The sequence below is a fragment of the Montipora foliosa genome, chromosome 14, assembly GCF_036669935.1.
Source record: "Montipora foliosa isolate CH-2021 chromosome 14, ASM3666993v2, whole genome shotgun sequence".
NCBI lineage: Eukaryota > Metazoa > Cnidaria > Anthozoa > Scleractinia > Acroporidae > Montipora > Montipora foliosa.
In genome coordinates this window covers 19681498-19701555 of record NC_090882.1, presented here as the reverse complement: position 1 = coordinate 19701555, position 20058 = coordinate 19681498, and the positions used below count along the sequence as shown (strand labels likewise).

The window sequence follows — 20058 nt, the reverse complement described above, 5'->3', positions numbered from 1 at the left end:
TCACTTGACCTAGGAAATACTACCCAGATGGGGTCAAAAATAAGAATTAAAATATTCATAGGAATGTCAATCCGTTTAACAGTGATTGATCGCTCGCTGGGTGAATGTCAAGAGTTTTAACTTGGTTCAAAGAGTGAGTTTTTTTTTTCCAACAAGGTGGTGTTATACACTTTGAACGTGCTAACGTTAAAATGTCTTATCCAGCGGAGTTGCTTTCCTGGTCGCCCTGTTTGACGAACCTTCGCCTCACAGAGGGCTGGGAAGGGAGGGGAACGCATTACTACGAAACCATGGTTTGAAAGAATGTTTCGTAGTTTTCACTATAAGAAGAAACCCAAATACTTTCAGTCTTTCTCTTAGGTCGCGTTCCTCTGCGGTGCAGATGATAACCATATTCGTATAGATAGCATTTCACATTTCAGTTCGTACGACTCTGGCTATCAATTCATTGCACTCTAACAGGTTTCAATTTCGATAGACATTACGGACTGAAAACTGTTTATTCTTATTTGTCAGGATGATTAGGACCAATATCACCCAATATGGGCCAGTACCAATATCACCCAATATGGGCCAGTACCAATATACCCTTTTCTGTAACCACGTTTATTGCCAAAACAAAGAACGTCTTTTGAAACCATTTTCTGTCGGAACAATTATCACGCAATAAATAGCGGCTGTGTATAATCTTTGACGGCTCCCTGTCTTCTGCTTTAAGGTCAGCGATTAGAAGACGATACACACCTAATATACAACTAGCCCGTTTTTACCTAATTGGTATAGAAATGCCGCCGGGGGTAAGGGGGATATTCAAGTATGCTTGCGGTGATTTACGAAAGAAAAGGAAGTATGTCTTGGGTGAATTAACTTTGGCCTCACTTAGTTTTCGAATTCATGGCTTCTTTTAAATTATTCGTGCTTCTCACCAGACATTTATAGCATCCTCTCAACTAACTATGACATCTCTTTCCTGTTTTGTTACTCAACTGGCACATTCCATCTTTTAATTCAATAAAACAGTCTGATGGTCTATATCCGCAGTACAATCACTGGATCCCTGTTGTTTGTTTGACTATTTGAAAACTCTCTCAAGATTAAGTGTCTTTTTTAAGAGGGCCAACTTATCATTTCTTAAGTCCTTAATGAGGTCTTTATGAAACTGAAACAGTTCTGTGTTGAAATTTTTGCGTGTCAAGGCTAGTTTGACATCCATGACCCTCTTTGAATTCCTCATGTGCTCAGTGCTTTGGGACGAGAGAGATCAGTGGAGGTTTCTTGCTATTAGGTCGATGATTTGTTGTCATTGAAAACGTTCCAAGTAACAATCATGCGTTTCAAGGCTAGCTCAGTTACGTATCCCAATGAAAACCTTTAGCAGAGAAGAAGGGGATCATTGTTTCCGTTCCGTTTGCTTCTGTGATCTGGGTGTGACACACACGATGTACCCATGTGAATTGCCATCAGTGTTATTGTTTAAGATGACTTAGTGTATAACATCCTTGAAGAACTAAAACAACCTCTCAATCGGGAAGTACTTATTGATTACTCATGAGGCAACATAAACATTGAATCATTTAAGTCTCTGTCAAGTTAGAACCTGCAAATAGCACTAGATCGCTGTAGGTATGGATTAAAAAAAAAACGTCTTTATGTTTTAATATTGAAATTTTAATTTGTTGAGTGTTCCTCTCTATTTTACTGCTATTCTGTAGATTTCTCTGGCAACCAACCATCTTGGCTAACGTTTCGCCAGTCAACCATGATACGTTAGTTTCATTCAAGCAATATACCGCATGCACGTCTTCTTGATAAATGCCTTCTAAAATAATTTATGAACATTCAGTAAATGAATAGGACCATAGCAATGCAATTTACATTATGAAGAAAAAGGCCTTTTTCCAGTATGTGCGTAAAAAATCCGTCGTTTCACGGCAAACCATGCTTTTCATTTGTACAGTGCAAATTACCTGTAAATTTAGATAAACAACAAGGCATAAAAATTTGGAAAGGACTTTGTAAAACTAAAAATATGTAAATCAATAGGGGGCAAAATAAACCTACTAAAACCAACAACTGTATGTGTACTAAATCTATACAAGAGAAAATAAAGGGGGAATAGAAGGCATCTCCCATACATAGCCTTTTCCACGGGTAATATGTCACAAGTTATTTTTAGATCGACTCCCACGCTCTACATATCCCAAGGGGATTAGTTAACAGCCAATCATATGGCGGGAGTGACGGTTCCGCGTGGATAGGCCTCGTACAGAGAACACATTCCTGCCATATGATTGGCTGTTGCCTAATCCCCTTGGGGTATATAGAACGTGGAAGTCGATCTAAAATTAACTTGCATGTGACAAATTACCCATGGAAAAGGGTATGTATAGGGGATGCCCTTTTTTCCCACTTTATTCTCTCTTGATCTATACGAATTGAACTAGCGCGGTAACTAACAAAGGCATAGCAAGTACAGGGAATTTTTTTCGCCTTCTAAGCTTCAAGGTCTTTCTCCCTCCTCATAAACAGCTCCTTTCATTGGTTCATAGTTAATAGAGGGAACGGTTATGAAACCCGACAAATTTCTTTGTTGTAGGTTTTTGTTCTCTTTTTTGGCCTTGACCGTGCACAAAACACAATAGTTGTTTACTCCGTACTGAAGAACTAACCAATAGAAACGTGTTGGTTACGTAATTCGTGCATGGTGTATGAGCGCAAAACAAAAGATTGTCCACGGTCGTGAACTTTGCAACCTAAATCGTGGCATCTTTGTTTGCTCCTTCGATATTTTCCGAGCTTCCAAACCATTCCTCTCTATTAACTATGTTTGGTTCCACTTGTTCTGAGGTCCGTCAACGAGCGTGGCCTTTTTAAATTGCGGATAATAATAATGATGATAATACTACTACTACTACTACTAATAATAATAATACTTTTATTTCAAATTAACAGTATCTCCGTAGTGTCATTTATTGCTTTGTTTCATGGTTTTTCTTTTCACTTCAGTGTGTATTAACCTTTGATGAATATTTTTAATGCCTTATCTGATGGCGTACCAAATGAGTCTGATTATATTGTGTTGGTGCGGGGTTACTACACAAGTAAAAAAAAACGTGAAATGATTCTTACAATGTTTCTGAGCCATGGTAACGCTTTTCAGTCTTGTTTCATTTCAATTTTATTTAGTCGTTCTACTTGGCCACGTTTCAAATTCAATTTATTTCTTTGGCTAAGAAGGCTAGGTAAATGAAGGCGTCGAGGAAGGCTTGAAGTTGTTAGATCTAACGATTTCAGTTTTGCCTTTGTTCCCCTGGGTTTTTTCAACATCAAAAAGTTCTTTGTATTCTTTCTTTTGTTAGTTGTCTTACGCACCTGATAAAACCATTAAATAATCGAAAACCGACAGAAAATGCAAACAGTGTTATAAATGCTGACATGACGGCGTTGAAATTGTGCAAGTTCGTTTTCACAACCTGTTGGATGTTGTCACTGGTATTTATTTTCCAATACTGAAATCTTGACTCAGTCAAGTTAAATTTCATCACATGGCGAAGCGAAGGTTTTCATAAAGGGGCTACCACTTAAGGACTTTTCGCTACTTAACGGTGAATTCATAAAAGGTCATGGGCTCGCGTTTTTACAGCTAGAAAACTTTATTGAAAACTTGATGTGCCAAAAAAGAAAAAGTTGTTTCTTTCTGCATGTGCGTCTGCATGGCGATTTGCAAATGGGGAAAATAACATTTCGATTTTTATTGGATCATCCCTTCGGGGCTCTTTAGAGTCAATGTTTTAATAGCGAACTTCACCTGCAAGTAAAAATTAACCGAGCGAGTACGAGTTTTGAATCTCAATCTTGTCCCGTCCCCTGACCTCCAACCTCTCGGCCGTTGATTCTGTCCGTTGGATCAAACCAGTTTCAACACTTTGAAGAGACACTCTTTAAAATGATTGACGCTACAGCACTGTATGACGTAACAACAAGGTTATGGTACCATATGAAACCACGATTGTTTTTAAACAAGATTCGATCGTTATTGTGACGTAATAGGTTACCATGGAAACAGGAAAACTCAGCAAAAACAGCCTATATTTTGGCTTTAGTTGCCCATGTCTCAAAAACGAACTCGCGGTGACCCCCATTTTTCATTGCTGAATAGTGGTCAGAAGGCCAACATGAAACTTTGTGCAAAGTTTAAAAAATTCTGTGCAGCGGATTCAGAGCCACCTTTAAAAAATCACAGATTTAAGGTGGTTCTCAATTCGCTGCAAAGAATTTTTTTTAACTCTGATAATACGTGATACAGCGCTAGCTTTGTAGCGCCAATCCTTTTAATAAAAGAACGTAGCTTGAAAGGGTTGAAACTGCTTTGGGCCACCCTAAGAAGGCTCTAAGAAAGAACTGATTAACAAGTGGGTTTAGATCACACGAAGTGATTCCTGCGAATACTTGAAATGTGACAAAACAACAACAGCAACAGTTGGCAATCTATCAGCGCACCCGATGAGTTCAACAGTCCACTGCAGGTGATTATCCTGAACAACTCCACTAGTTCAGTAAGCCTCCAGCGATGGATCAGTATCAAGTTCTGTGGCCTCGATTGCAATAACAACTCGACCACCCCTGCTTCTTTAAATTTGAAAAAAACAAACAGGAAGGAAAACACCGTCATATCTTTATGATCTGGTTTATACTTTGAGTCTTTGATTCCGTAGATGAAATGTTTAATCGTGTTCTTTGAAATATAGTTTGGTGAAGTTCCGGCTGTTGTGTGCACTGTAGAAGTGTCAGTGTTTTCGATTGCCGATGTAATACAACTTTGTCTTTGTTTGTTGGTGTCTTTCTTAACAGTGCAATTTTCCGAGTGAAAGTTGTCAAATAATTTTTGGTCGTGCTCTCGTTGGCATGCAATGCCATTCTTTCTTCTCGCCCAATTTAGAGAAAGAAACATGCAACCAGAGATCCCGGCGAAGGTCGATCCAATCACAGATAAACTGAATTATTTATCGCTGTACCGTTCGAACTTCTGTCTCAGTTGATTCGAGAATGATAAATATCGTTTGAACCAAGTTATTTCAGTGGTTAATCGGTTTGAAATGGAGAGGCTAAGTTAGTTGAAATTTACTTGATGAATAAGGGTTTCAATCCTATACCTATTTAAAACATGTCTTAAACCTTTGGCAGAGGAAGTCAGAAATGAAGACGTAGTGTAAGCCACAATTTTTTTAACTCAAGCAGAGAGATCTGCTCCATTTTTTTTTTCAAGATCGGTGAGTGGGATAAAGCGGTACAACTCGACTTCAAATTTTATTGACGTTAGACCGTAATAAACTCAATAAGTGAAGCAGTAGTATCTTGAGATTGTTGCTAATGAAGGCCTAGTAATTCCTTTGTTTGAGAAAACGGTCAGAGGACAATGTGTGAGGCTGTAACTTATAGGTAACTTATAGGAAGGATACAATAACCGAAAGTGTGTGTCAGGGATCAAGTTTTTCAATTTTAAAGCAATGAGGTGTGATGACGCTTTGGTTAACTTTAGAAGTGGAAAAGGGTCATATTTTGACAAAATGTCATTTTGTTTTTTTTTTTTTTCTGAAGACCCAAACTGGACATAGATATGCAGAAACAGCTGTAGAGACACGCTTTGTAAACTTTCTTTGTTATTCTAAACCTCTCCAAGCTGTATTTACACTTAGAGCAAATCGTGGCGTACATGTCGTTCCCGAGGTACGCACTTTCGATTTATTCCCTCGCTAGAATTATCACCCAAATCATGAATTAATTACTATTGCGGGATAATTTATTAAGCTGAGTTACAAAAGCTATTCATTTCATGTAAGCCGTTTTCCGGCATTTATTTACTAATGCCCTGTCTATTCACCAACAGGAATGTACCATTTTAAACACTTAGCAACGTTGGAATTCTAAAATCTCTATAATTTTCAAAACCTAATCGTTTAACGTTGGTTTACGGACTAAATTTTGCAGATAAGCGCTCTATTAATAATTTTTTACACACAGGAAAGCTCTGCAAGCACTTATGCGACCTTCAAAGTTCGAAATGATGTTAGAACGCAAAATTTGTAAGGTCACGTTTGTGGCAAATTGCGCGCAAGAATAAGATCGGAATATAACAGATCCCAAATTGAGAACAACTTCAATTTCCGCTCAAATCTCTGGTTTTTTAACCCTTCCCAAAGTCCGAAAATGGTAATCATTTAGGACTCTTGAAGCTCTTAATTCAAAGATAAGAGTAATTGATCTTGACAGTTTGGGTTTGACATTATTAGTTATCGCCAACTTCATGTTGGCCGGCGGGCTATCGTAGTGCCCTGTAGTAACCTTCACCTTCTAAGCCATGAAAGAAATTTCCTATGAAAAGCACCACGTCTCTACGCACTTGATGGCGTCACGTTTAAGGAAAATTTTCAACCTTAATGTTGAAGTCAAGTATGCTAACTAGAGCTACCTCAATAGACCTTCGCGTACGGGATGCAGCGAGGAGAAAAATTTTTCTCGCTGCATCCTTCATCCTTTTTATTTCTACAGAACCAGAAATCCCTATAAAAGCCGAAAACCTGTGCCTTTTTCTGAACCATGCTCGGTTCTTACTCGTGAACGCCAATTTAGCTGATAGCAAATTCTCATAACTGTGTACATCTTATTTGCTAAGTTGATCGCAAACATGATAAGAAAATGTGAAAGCAAAGCGTCTTCCTGTAGATTTTCGATTGGAATGACTTACCCTAAAATATGAGAGGGAAGTCGCCTTGTAATTGATTCAATTTAATTTTTACGCCTCTCAACTGCGACGAAAATTAGTTTTGCTCCTCCGAAAACTTGAATCATTGACCGTTTGGTGTCGTTTTTTACATAAAACGGTTATGTACCTACTGTATTGTACATTAGTTATATTCAGTCTTTATGGTGAAGTTCTCGTGTTATTTTTAAACGAAGCTCAAATCCGACACTAAGCTTACAAACTAATCATTCAAAGGACAGTTGCCAGTTCTTTTAAAGCTAAATGGGCTTTTGATACTTGGAAACAAAGAACAATCCTTGCAGATAGCAACAAACGTGTCTTAGGTGTGATAACTGATGGTACACGAAGCACTAACCCCAAGGACACGCTGCTTAGGAGTTCAAAAGTCTGAATTGCCTTTGTAATACTGAAGCAACTATCCATGAAGAGTAGTGTTTACCGAAGCATTACTTTAATCTAAGAAAAGCTCCAATATCGGTTGTTATATATCGGGTTTGAGTACAATAATGGAACCGGTGGTGGACAAGCGAATCCGTTCACGAATTCCTGTCGCGGGGAAGTCAAGTGAGTGCGTCGAACGCAAGGTTGTCCTTCGTGAACTAAGACAGGCACGGGTACGATTCTTGGGCTCATGAAAGCTGGCAAACCCTCGCCTGTTAAATGTAAGTGTCCTTTTTCTCCCACTTGCTTTTTGTATTTGTAACGATGATTCTGAAACCATATTTTGACTTGCGTCGGCGAAAGATTTATAAGTCTGGCAAGTTGTTCCCGCTCCGGAGCCGACAAATATCTCTGTTGGCGAAAGCGCCTTTCGAGTTCGTAAATCTGCGCTTTGGAGAACAGCACTCGTCGCTTTCGTTTTTTTGTACTCGGAATTTCCTGGTCTAATTCAACGCCATCTTCGTGGAGATAGTCTTCTGAATCAAGCTTCTCTGTGGAATCAGCTAAAAGTTAAGTTAACCAAAATGTTAGGAGAGATTGAAAAAAAGCTAAGGATGACTTTACGACAATTAAAACGGCACTTCAATGCAATATGCTAGTAGTATTTGTGGAGTAAATTTTATTCAAGAAACTTTAAATTCTTTAAAAGTAGTTATCGAGAAAAATACTTTTCAGAAAAAAAGTTTTTCGTTCTTGAAGAAGAATATTTACAGTGACTGAATGTCATCTGCACATAAATAACTCCCAAGTTCAGTCGCCTCCTCGCGTTACTGGGACTTAAAATGCGCACAATTTATGTGGCTTTTAAGAGATTATAAAAATTTCCTGTGGTAGAATCCAGACGAAAGATGTTCCGGTTGTGTGCGGTTTCATCGAGTAAGAGTAATGCGTCGACACAAGCTACAAGGAAAGATAGAAAATATGACATTCGGAACTGTACTGTCTTTACCTTCGTACGACGTATTATCTGTTTCAAGCACTGGGCTTAAGTTAGGAGATCTCCTCGGATCTATGTATTCTTTGCGCCGCACTGAAGCTTGTTCTTCTGAGTTAAGCGCATTTTTCCCAGCGCGATTTGTTGACGTGGAGCCATGCTCACTTTCTTGTAGATCGAGTAGACTATTTATCGAAAACGAGGACATTTTGCAGGGCTTTCACCCGGTATATTGAGAAACAAGAGTATTTGGAGTCTTGCTATGAGCCGCGCATTGAAGCTGTAAAATATGCGCGTGTAAGGAGATAAAATAAACTCGACATATGTCAGGTTTGGAGGGCGGGCTTCAGGTCCTCCAATGTCGAGCATGGTGACATTCAACATATGTCATTTTCTTATCAAATCGTCTTTCCGGGCAGCTCTTTCAACGACTTGACACTCTTTCTTGTCAACAGTCGATTATCAGAAAAGAGAAAACATTAATTAGAAAGCTATTGAATCCCAACCTTTAATTGTGAACAAAAGGGTTTGGATCATCGATTCATTCAGTTGCATAATTTTAGCTTGAAGTTCTCTTCCGTGGTAACTAGTCGAATTAATCGAAAATTAGGAAATTTAAGGCTTCCGTGGCACTTCTTAATGCTTTTGATTCCACTCTAATTTAACGTTACTTTCTCTTTTGTTAAAACTGTCATTAGATCCAACATGTACAACCTTTTAAGTACATAAAAAGTGAGGTCTTTAAGGTTGTTATTTCAATCTACAGTTTGGTCTCCGCCCCTTTGTTAGAACTTAATCATACCAACTTATGCTTCTTGCCTACTTTAGATTCACTTATCAAAAAGATTAACGCGGATCTTAAGCACTAACTCAAACATTGCTTGTGGGACGAAATCGAGTTATTAAAATAGCGACAGTCGTTTGACTCACAGCAGTTATCGAAATAGAACCTACAAGTTTGGATCGTGATGGCGACCGTGAGCGTTTTTTGCTTGAATGCCGTTCGTTCGATTCCGTGCTTTTATTGTGACATTTTAGGGACTTGTGGCGGGGATATACGGGCCTTGAATGCGAGCAATGAGGACAGGAAGCAACCTTTAAGTAGCTTTTTTACGTGATGTGGCGTGATAATAACCGAAGCAATGTATAAACAGATCGTCGCGTTTTATTGGATGAAACTCATTATTTGTTGAGACGGCTTCTCAAAACAGCACATGGTCGCGTTAAAAGCTGTACGACCGCAGATTTTGAAGTCTATTCAATTAGTCTCGGAAACACATTTAATTTTGAGTTGAAACCGATATCCTGACGGAATTGAAAGTCTATGATGGTCAATTTGACTTGTTGTACAACGCAAAGAAATTAAACAAAACACTCTCTTTGTCTGAATGTATTGCGCTAGTAACAAGTTAAGCCTTTTGACAATAACAAATATTACTCAATACTTCCACAGCTCACTCGGGGCACTACACTTGCAAACGCAACAACTACAATTGTAGTCAGTTATTGGAATGAAATCAATACCTTTTCAAAACCATAATAAGTGCGGTTAAAATATTGTTGTCTCCCTGGTGAGACTTCATTTTCGCCAAGAGGTGCCAGTCTCGCGACAAATATTAACAGGAAAGATCTGTGACCGACCAACAAATATACAAGGGATATATAACCGAAAAAAATCTGCAGCAGGACTTAGCAACAATTAATTTAAGCATTTTTTTTTATTTTAAACTTAAAAAAGGCCAAAATGTTTGAAACCCCAGAATGGGGTCAAATATTAATTGCGTCAAACGAATGATTTATTGTGGCCAGCCTCTGTTGATTTAGAAGCACACTCCTACAGGCATGAATGTTTTGAAGCACGCAACGCAAGAAAAATAAAGTGGATGATGCTATAAAAAATTAAGAAAGATTCCCAAGTTTGTTAGAGGTTGCCCAGTTATTTAAAGCCTCGTATAGACTAATCATGCATTGAATAAGAGGCTTTTCCACAAGAAGATATATTAGTTATTGTTGACTTTACTTTGTCATTGTTCGGGCTTTTTTTCAGTTTTAAATTTGCTTAGACATACCAAACCTGTTTGTAATGAGTTTTATTTTTATCACGTCCAGAATAGTTGTCATCTAAGACTTCCTGATTTTGGAGTGGTGTTCATAAACAATCTCAGAATGTCAAATATCACTTTAACAGAGGTAAACATGACCACCCTCGAGAAGGATTCATTTTTATTCAAGACATCTTATTAATTTTCAAGGAATACAACAAAGGACAGGAAACAGATCCTTAAATCGGCCTCATCCAAATCGTTCAATTCTTTATTAGCGGATTTCCCTTCCACTCTAGCAGTTTTATTCATACTTACACTGGCACGCAACTTATTTCCAGCGCTCAAATAAAACGACAACTTGAAGACCAGCACATATCACGGACAGGCTTTCACATTAAAGTTCGTCTCATCTCGCATCATCTAAACCGTGCGTCCATGATTGATTTTGATCACATGGGATTAGAAAAACTGGTAGCGCTGAATTCCTTTTGTCTTTTAATCTGTGATGGAACTAATTCCTTCGTCTTAATGCGACTTTAATCCATTTCCATTTTAAGGCATTTGCCGTTCAAACTCAATCTTTTATCCCCCAAGCACTTCTACGAGATGTTCAGATGTATTTCTGAATATTTTCTATATATAAAAATGAGCTTAAAAAATCTGATTGAGGGTCGCCTTAACCTTAGATTTGGAAGCTAAGCTTGAACCAACAAATTTATCCGTTGAAACGGTTAAAGATTGGGATTATTTTCTCAGAAATTTATTGTTCTGCTTTTTAACAAAACACAAGGTGGTATCACCATCAACTTGAATCCGATAAAGAATGACTTTTCCTACAACCAAATCGTTTGCAATAGCAAAAAACATTCCTCTCGTAATTATCCCTTCAGTCAATTCCAAGTGATTAGGATCGACATCATGAACCCGGTTCGTGAATTCGAATTGTGAAAAATCTTTCCTTTTTCCATTGCAATTACCGGTGAGGCCATCAAATTTCCTCAGCTAAATTTGTTTATTCGAGTCGTCCACTTCTAGATCTCTGTCAATTTTACACCCTTTGTTGAACTCATTGAACTTATCAGCCTGATGTCGTGAAAGGTTAACATTGGAAAATAAACACATTATGGTGGTTGAAGTTTCGTCGGTAAGAATAAAACTATGGCGCTATCCCTTTTTTCACATCATAAGCTTGTAAGTCTCTCGGTGCGGAATTTAAAGTTCTCGTATTTATGGACTTACAAGTGAAAAAGCGAATTCTATCACATCACCGGTACCGGAGGCATGGACATCCCTTTAGCCTTAAGATAGCACAGGGCATGCGCTAGGTCATTGCAAACTGCAAAAGAAATGGTTAATTGATCATTGTTCAAACTCAGCCAATGAAAAGAGGTTAGTGTCAGCAGCTGAATCACAGCAAGCTTTTCTAACGAACCACCAGAATGGGTTAAACTCAATGTTTTGCCCAATTCATACTCTTTAAGAATAAAACATTTTGTTCCATGTACTTCCGTCCATATCATTTAAACTTGAATAAATACGCAGAGAATCTTAACCCCGGGAGATTTGAATTGGGTACAATAATGAGTGAGCCGATTTGGTCTATGACTCAATGTCCGAAATAATTCGCTGTCATCGCTCAAGCTGTAAAATTGCCCTCTTTACCTAAAAGAAACATCAAACAAGCGGTTGGCGCTCCGGTCCGAGTATTTGTCTAGCACAAATGTTTCCCAGATTCGATTTCCCCTTACACTCAACGGAACGCAAGAACTATTGGGGAGATATCTGTTTACAAACATTGCTTTTGTTATTCAAATTTACAACCACAGGAACAAAAGACCCTTTGTTTCGACAGCCAATGACGCTCTGGTTGGCACATTAATGACAATAGGTGACGTCAACGATATCTTCCCTAACGCGATGTTTGTCGTGACGTAACCCTTTGTTATTGATATTCCAACCAGAGCCTAATTGGCTGTTGAAACGACGACCTCTGTTGTTCAGTGGTTAGCAAATTTGAATATCAAAAGGAATTTGACGTCAATGTTTGTCAACAAGAAATATCGCCATCAGACACTCAACAATTTTTCACGATTCTGATTAGACGTGAGCAGTGCTATGGCGAATATGGACTCAACTACATTACTTGATTTTGATTGGACGAGAGCAGTAAACTCTTAAAAAAAGTAAATGATTGGACAAACACTGGGAGGATTCAAACCTTAGTGAACATTCTCGTACCTGACGTCATTGCGGCCATGTTGGTGAAAAGAATAGGCCTAGACACAAATATCCCGAAAAATGCTCTAAAAATCTATCCGGAAATTCTCAATTTTCCCCCTAAAAATCCCTCCAAAAATCTCTAAATATCCCCAAAAGTTTCTAAAAATCCCTAAATATCCCAAAATTTTCTAAAAATCCCTATTTTTCTCACAATCATCTTTTAATGAAACCTTAGCACTCCCTTGAAAGGAAAACGGCAAACACATTTTGTACGCTAGATAGCACTTTTATTAAACAAAAGGCACTCAAAATGGATCAGTGTTCCATGCCAGGAGTGCAAAACTGCTAGCTCGTGTGTAAATTTAAAAGCTTGAAAACTGAGACAGCATTCACACTCAAGAACGTGTAGTGCTTACTTGGCTCCCGCACGTTTCAAACTTACTTCCCTTGGAATGATCATGATGAGGTAAATTAGATATGGGAAACACCGCTGCACAATTGGATTGCAGTCTAGCAGTCACCAACTCACCAAGTATAGTAAACAATGGGACGAAATTTTCATTTCATAGGAATTTTAACAATGTAACAATTTTTGTTCCAAATCATCTAACCCCAAATCCCATTTTTTTTCCAAAAATCCCCAAAAGTTCTACAGATCTGTTCAGCAGAACTGTTAAACAATACCTTAACAAATTCTTTGCCTCCCCCCTGCACGCTTCCGCAATAACCAACTCTAACGAAATTCGCACGCACTATTACAAATTACCTTTCGTTGGCCCTTTCTCGACTCACGTTCAACGCAGAATCAAGAATTTAACACAACGCTATTGTAAAAACTTGGACATCAAGCTAGTGTTTGCCCCATACAAGATTAAGAACTTATTCAGTGCCAAAGATGCTATTTCCAAATTATCACGATCCCGTGTGGTTTATAAATTTTCTTGCGCAGGCTGTAGTGCCTGCTATGTCGGCGAAACAAACCGACATCTTGCTACACGTGTTCGTGAACATTTAACATCGGATAAGAACTCGCATATCTTTCAGCACATTAATGGGTCAGAAGCATGCAGATCTTTATGCTCGGAGGAGTGTTTTTCAATCCTTGACACCGCCTCCACGCCTTTTCAACTAAAAATCAAGGAGGCCTTACACATAGGTTGGGAAAAACCCTCATTAAATAAGCAGGTTAATCATGTCAATTTAACACTTTCACTGTAATTTTCCTCGTCCATACCCATTGTCTTCTCATCATTGTATTTTCTATTCACGTTGTTATTTAATCAGTACTTATGCATGTTATTAGCTATCTTTTATATAACACCGACTAGCGGTTTCACTTGTATTCACAACTGACGATGGATGTCGATCATCCGAAACATGTTTTGCAAATTTAAAATTGTGTGTTTCTTTTTGAAAGTTAGATCTCCTGATGCTCTAAAAATCCAAAAAAAATCCGGCTTTTTGTGTCTTGGCCCAGGAAAGAACAGTAGCGAAAAAGTCTCTTGGGAATTTGACTCTATTATTATTCAAAATTTGGGCTAAGTTTTTCTATTGTTTTGGAACCAACGTGGCCATGTTATCACGTGAGTGCAATCGAAGAATAGAAGTATGCAGTTTGTGTGCATAGATTTTATCTGGAAAATCGATCGAGAGAATTTTGTTGAGGTCATACAAACACCTTATTCCAAAATGGCCGCCATTTTAGTATTCTTTTGTTTCCATGCAAATTGGCCCTTATGGCCTCGCTTTCAAACGTAAAATTCAAAAGAATATTTAACCTTGAACGAGGCTAAAAGGGCCAATTTGCATGCAAACTAAAGAATACTAAAGTGGCGGCCATTTTGGAATAAGGTGTATTGTAAATAAAAAAAACCGCACAATCTTACATTCCGGCGGAATTAAAAGAATCTCAAATTGGACTTGAACTCGTACAATTTTAATTTTGAACGGTTAAATAGCATCACTGGTACCTACTTATCAATTCCGAATTGTGTGAGAAGATGGTGCGATTTTCTATGCAAAGCTGTCATTGGAGAACAATCAGTTTTCCTGAGATAGTAGCTATGTCCAATTTTGTTCTTTAAGCTGATTCCATAAATGATTAGGTCCCTTAAGTAGTCTATTTTCAGACAGTAAAAGCTCATTGAATTCATTGTATTCGGTAGTTAAGGGCGAGTTCAAAGCAGTGTTGAATAAGATAATCCAATACTTAGAGAACCACGGAAACTCCGAAGCTTATCCCATTACACTGATTTATAGAGTTCATTTAAACATTATAAAAAAAATAGTTTGGGGTGATATAATCTATTTAGTAATGTCATGTGCAGGACAAGATATGAGAACAGCAAGGGGCCTAAAAAGGGACATCAGGCCGGCGCGTCTTATCTCCGGTTTCTGTAGCATGAAAGCGACTAGGAGTATTTATACTCCCCACTGGATGGGATGCTAGTCCATCGCAGGGTTACCCACAGCACTTTCGCCGGTACTCATTTATACACCCGGGTGGACAGAGGCACCGTGACCCAGCCAGGACCCGAACCTGGACTACTCGATACGGAGTCGAGCGCAGTAACCATGAGGCCACCACGTGGAAACGGCAAGGCAAGGATATAATGATTTGGCCACTACCCAATAGTTCAGTGAAAATGTTCTTAAAATGGCAATTCCCCTTCGATTTGGAAGGACGGGAACTATTGCGCAGGTCACCGTGACGGTCATTAGAGAGCTGACGCGGACGTCAACCGGAAGAGAAAATTTCGCGTGCCAGGGCAGTGGTGTCTCCCAAATTTTTATACTAATTATTTCTAATGGATAAAAGATATTTGGAAGTGTAAATGTGGTTGTGTGAAAACAGGTTAAAAGGGAAAACAGCACACTTCCGGTTGCTGTCCGCGTCTCAAAAACGCGCGTGCTTAAGCTCCCTGTTATCTGATCTTGCGTGACCTTACTTTTGTTGAACACAAAGAAACCGTGTTTGGATATTTTAAAACACTGACATAAGCTTGTAACTTCCGCAAGTAAACACGGCAACTCCTTCCTCACGTTCAGTTGTTGACATTACCAATGCATAGCTAACAGATCCGGACACTATGCTTTTTCGATACAAATGAATAGAAAAAACATCGTCTTCCCAAACTGTTTTTTCTTTTTTCTTTCGCCGCAAGTTTATGGGGACTTTGAGAGCTAAATACGGTAATGCTCGGTACACATATAATTAAACTTCCTATTTCCAGTGCTTAGTTACCTAACCTCACACAGATTTAACGGCTTTCGAATTCACTGTCACTGTGCTTACGCCGTTCGTCGTATTAAGTTGAATACCTTATAACATGAATTTTTCGGAACACTTTAATTTCGCGAATTTTTTTTAATTCCGAAATTTAAGTGACGCGATCAATAAGTGTCGCGAACACAACATGACTCGAAAATTAAGTGAATAACAATACATCGATAATAGCTTATAATGAAGAAAGGACGAGTTTATTAACATTAAAAAGTTGACAAAATCATGTTTTTATCTATTCTGAGGCAATAGGCCATTTCCGAGTTCATGTCTGCCTTCTCTTCAAAGTGAGTCTAAGTGCGAAGTTTTTGTGATGGTAATTAGTTCTACTTTACATCTGAAAGAAAACTAATTTTCATAACGAAAACTTCGCACTTGGACTCGCTTTGAAGGGGAGGCAGACATGAACTCGGGAATGGCCTATTGCAACGTCCTCATACCAAGACATTCACATTGAATCGAGGATAGAGGCGAGATCATTCGAGTCTTAAGTATTCTTCATTTCCTGGTTGTTACTTCAAAGATTCATGACTTTTAAAAGGGATTTTGTACATTCCCTGGAGCGGAAGTATTTAATTCCTGCATGTACTTTGTTAAGCTTTCCTCGGTGTCGTTGTCAGTCATGATTCCCGATTTTATTAATCAAAGATTCGTGATTCCTGAAAGATTTTAAACTATGATGCATGATTCCGCTTCCTTCCCGGAATTTACACCGTCGACCGTGATAGAGCTCATGGTCAATTGACTAGAATTAACGAACAAGCGTAAAATTCTTGTGGAAATTGTTAGAACTCTGTTGTTACTGTTCTCATATAGACCCGTCGCTCCATCTCTTGTTGTAAATTCAGTTAGACGTTATTGTAAATGAAGTTGTTCTATTTGCTTCAAGGATAAGTTGAGTACCTTTTAATAGTGCCTTACTAAAGATCGCCAAAATTAAAGTGATTCATAGTACAAGAATTTTGCAAAATCGCGAATTTTAAGAGTTGCGAAATACGCACATCATAAAATCGCGAAATTAGCGGTCCCGTCCGCGTCCTCCACACGTTTCCGTATTCGTTTAAAAACGTAACTTTTTTTTCTTCGTTTTCAAAAAAATTCGCGTCCACACGTAGCGTTTTCGCGTCGCTTTCACCCGTCCACACATATCGTATAACCCGACTGCGCATGCTTGACGCATGAGTATTCGTCATTATGAGCCCGCGAAATAATAAATTGGCCCCATCTTTGATTAGAATAGCTTAACAGTCAACATAAAAAAATATCAAAGCTAAATTTGCTTGAAAACAAGCAATTAGGTTTGAAATAAGCCCAAGTATGAAAGACAAGAAAGTGAAGCCTCTCCGCCATCTTGAATAAGTTTATTACATTGCGCGGAGTGGATTGGAACTGATAGTGTGACGTCAGCGTTTCCGAAAAGTTCCGTTTTCGTCCGTCCACACGTAGTCGCGAAAATAGCATTTTCAAAGAGTTCCACTCTGGAGAGCGTTTTTGAAAGTTCCGTTTTCAGTGATCGTTTTAATCCACGAAATTTTCATGTAACATAGGCTAGACGGTACTGAGGGGTGACACCATGCGTCCAAGATCACTCCCACGAATAGGCCATTTCCGAGTTCATGTTTGCCTCCTCTTCAAAGCGAGTCTAAGTGCGAAGTTTTTGTGATGGTAATTAGTTCTACTTTACATTTGAATGAAAACTAATTTTCATAACAAAAACTTCGCACTTAGACTCGCTTTGAAGAGAAGGCAGACATGAACTCGGAAATGGCCTATTCTGGCGACCACTATATATCTGTCGGGATAGTAGTAGCCGTAGTACGAGTACTATTTGATAGTGAAATGAAGCGATTTTAAAATTCACTTTCTTGATATAGACACTGTTTTAAAAACAAATTTCGATCAAATTTGTTTGTAAACATAATTTCCTTCTATTTAAACTTATTCTGTAGTAAGAGTGGTGGTTCCCTTCGAAGAAACAACCCCTGACACTAAGACTGCTTCCCTCGGGACCAGTCATTTGTGTTTAATGTATCCCGACCGGGATACAATTCCGCAGTTGTTGCCTGCTCCGGGTGTTTTATTGTGATTGTTGAAGGAAAAGTCTAAATATATAACAAAGCACTTAATTCCCTCGGGAAACTAGTTAGTTTCGTTTTTCCCTCGAGTCCTTCTTCCACCACACGGCTAATCATCATATTCTAATGATAACTGAAAACATAAGCGTAGTTTAAGGTTTGTTTGTTTGTTATTTATTTCTTTGAGCAGGTTGAAGTTTTGGCAGCTATTCAGTTGATGTGGACCTGCTATACTCACCCAGCGGACAGCCACAACACCAGGAATTTCATTCCCTACTCTTCTCGAATAGGGTTCCCACAGGGAACTAATGAACATGGAAGTTATTTGTGAGATGGGACCTCCGGCTTATCGTCCTTATCCGAGAAGGCGTTAGTCTAACCATTTGCGGATGTCAGTTACAAAGGCAGCATTTTCTCCTCAGTTATTTAAAGACCGTGAGTGTTGGTGCGGCCGGAGTTGAACTCACGACCTCCCGCATGGCAGCCCGGTGCTCAACCAACTGAGCCATCGGTGTGCGGTGCGCAGTTACCTCAAATCGTGCAAATAATTTAGTTGAGTAGCACACCAGGTATTTTTAATCGTTAAGCGCTTCTTTCGCGAAAGGTACAGGGATGTAACTCAGAATAAATTCATCAGGTTGAAGGTTGTAGTGGCAGTAAGTTCGTGCTCCGAGCATCAAAGGGACATGGTAACAAGATTGTTCCCAGTGTCTCGCAACACAACACAACATTCTTCAAGATGGCGAGAAGACACGCACAACAGTACTTAAAACAACGCTTTTATTTCATTTGCAGTATCGATAAATTCTAGTGATTATTCCGTATACTAACAGATATTCAATTTTTTTTGTTAACACATCAAATGACTTTTAAACTTTGAGGAGAATAATTTGCGATCTCAGTCGCTACGATCGACGGCCAAATTTCAACCGGGTAACGTCAAGATTCTAGGAAGTCTGGGGTTGAATACCTTTACTCATCTCCAGTTCTCGCGGATTGCGTGGTAGGTGAAAAGATGGCCGATGCTTCGTTGAAGTCAAAATTAAAACCTTTGGACTGCATTATCAAGAAACCAGTGTTGTTGCAAGTTGGAGATCAAACTAGTGACGCTTGCAAGTCTGGCGTTTCTGTGGTGGACATAATATTTCCTGGAAGCCATGCTGTAAATGTAGGAAAGCTGACCTTTAAGAACTGCTATACAGCTTCGATCACAGTCAAGCTAAAACTTCGTGATGATATGAGCAACGAAACGTGGACTTCTGTCGTCAAGAACCTTAAGCTCATGCCTCATCCCCATTTTGAGACAGGAAGCCAAGAACATTTTACAATTTTTATCCAAGACGTTATAACACCTTCCTCTAATGATCAAGTTATAATGCTGAGACTAATTCTTAAACAGCCATCCCCTCACTGGTACAATTTTGGAATAGAAGAGGTGAAGTGTTTCCCTTTAAACAACAAGAGAAACGCTGTAGTTCCAGGATGGCTGCAGTCTATCGAATCACCCAACCAGTCAGTCGTAAAATCCCCACAGAATTGTCCAAGCCCTGATGGTGTTGCTTCTAAAATCCAGCAGCTTTGGGCTTTGCTACAGCAGCTGAAATCCTCTGAAAGTGAAGTAGCCATTGGACGTTTTGATATTGATGGCAGCTATGACATCAATTTGCTGTCATACACGTAATAACTCAAGTGGGGAACAAGTATAGAAAATCCTATGATTATTCAAGTGCATTTCATGTTTTATGGGCACAAGTTCTGAAAATTATAATAATTGTAATAATAATATTATATAACATTGCCATAGAGCGGTTTTCAATTGAGTGTCGAAAGTAATTAGCGAATTACTTTGGTTTTGCATTACTTCACTCAGTGATTGGTTCAAAGTTCTCGCGCCACTTTTTCAACCAATCAGAGGTGAAACCAAAACAAATCGTGGCTTGCGCATGCACATTTTCCCATGCTTTGAGACGGCTATGTGTAATTACTTCGAGTTTTGATTGGTCTACTGGATTGTCTCCGTCCTTTTTGATTGGCCAAAGTAATTACTTTAGTTTTAGTTTTACGACACTCATTTGAATACTGCTCTAACTTTGTGGAAATAACAGTATTAACAGAAATTTCAAGCTCACGATACAACTTTTTAAAGACATGTTTCGGCATGACTCAGGCCATCATCAGTTTAATGTGTTAACTGATGTGTTTAATGTTTAACTGATGATGGAATGAGTCATGCCGAAACATGTCTTTAAAAAGTTGTATCGTGAGCTTGAAATTTCTAATGATGATGATAATAATAA

The 20058-nt window shown here is 38.7% G+C and overlaps 3 protein-coding genes across 3 annotated transcripts in view; 2 read left to right on the top strand and 1 right to left on the bottom strand.

The window, feature by feature from the left end:
- LOC137985579 (5'-3' exoribonuclease 2-like) overlaps positions 1-20058 on the top strand; it is a 98652-nt gene that overhangs the window by 28554 nt on the left and 50040 nt on the right. The window lies entirely within an intron of this gene.
- On the bottom strand, positions 7073-8453 carry LOC137984609 (homeobox protein Nkx-2.2-like). The gene is made up of 2 exons (XM_068831777.1): positions 8154-8453; positions 7073-7707 (listed from the first exon to the last, which is right to left on the bottom strand). Exons 1-2 carry the CDS (start codon positions 8344-8346, stop codon positions 7220-7222), a joined length of 681 nt encoding a protein of 226 aa, XP_068687878.1. The 5' UTR covers positions 8347-8453; the 3' UTR covers positions 7073-7219.
- Positions 18715-20058, top strand: part of LOC137984675 (nicolin-1-like) — a 2746-nt gene continuing 1402 nt past the window's right edge. The window contains exon 1 of the mRNA XM_068831913.1: positions 18715-20058. This exon is cut by the window's right edge and continues 1402 nt beyond it. Coding sequence (XP_068688014.1) covers positions 18777-19442 — 666 coding nt within the window. The 5' untranslated portion in view covers positions 18715-18776 and the 3' untranslated portion in view covers positions 19443-20058.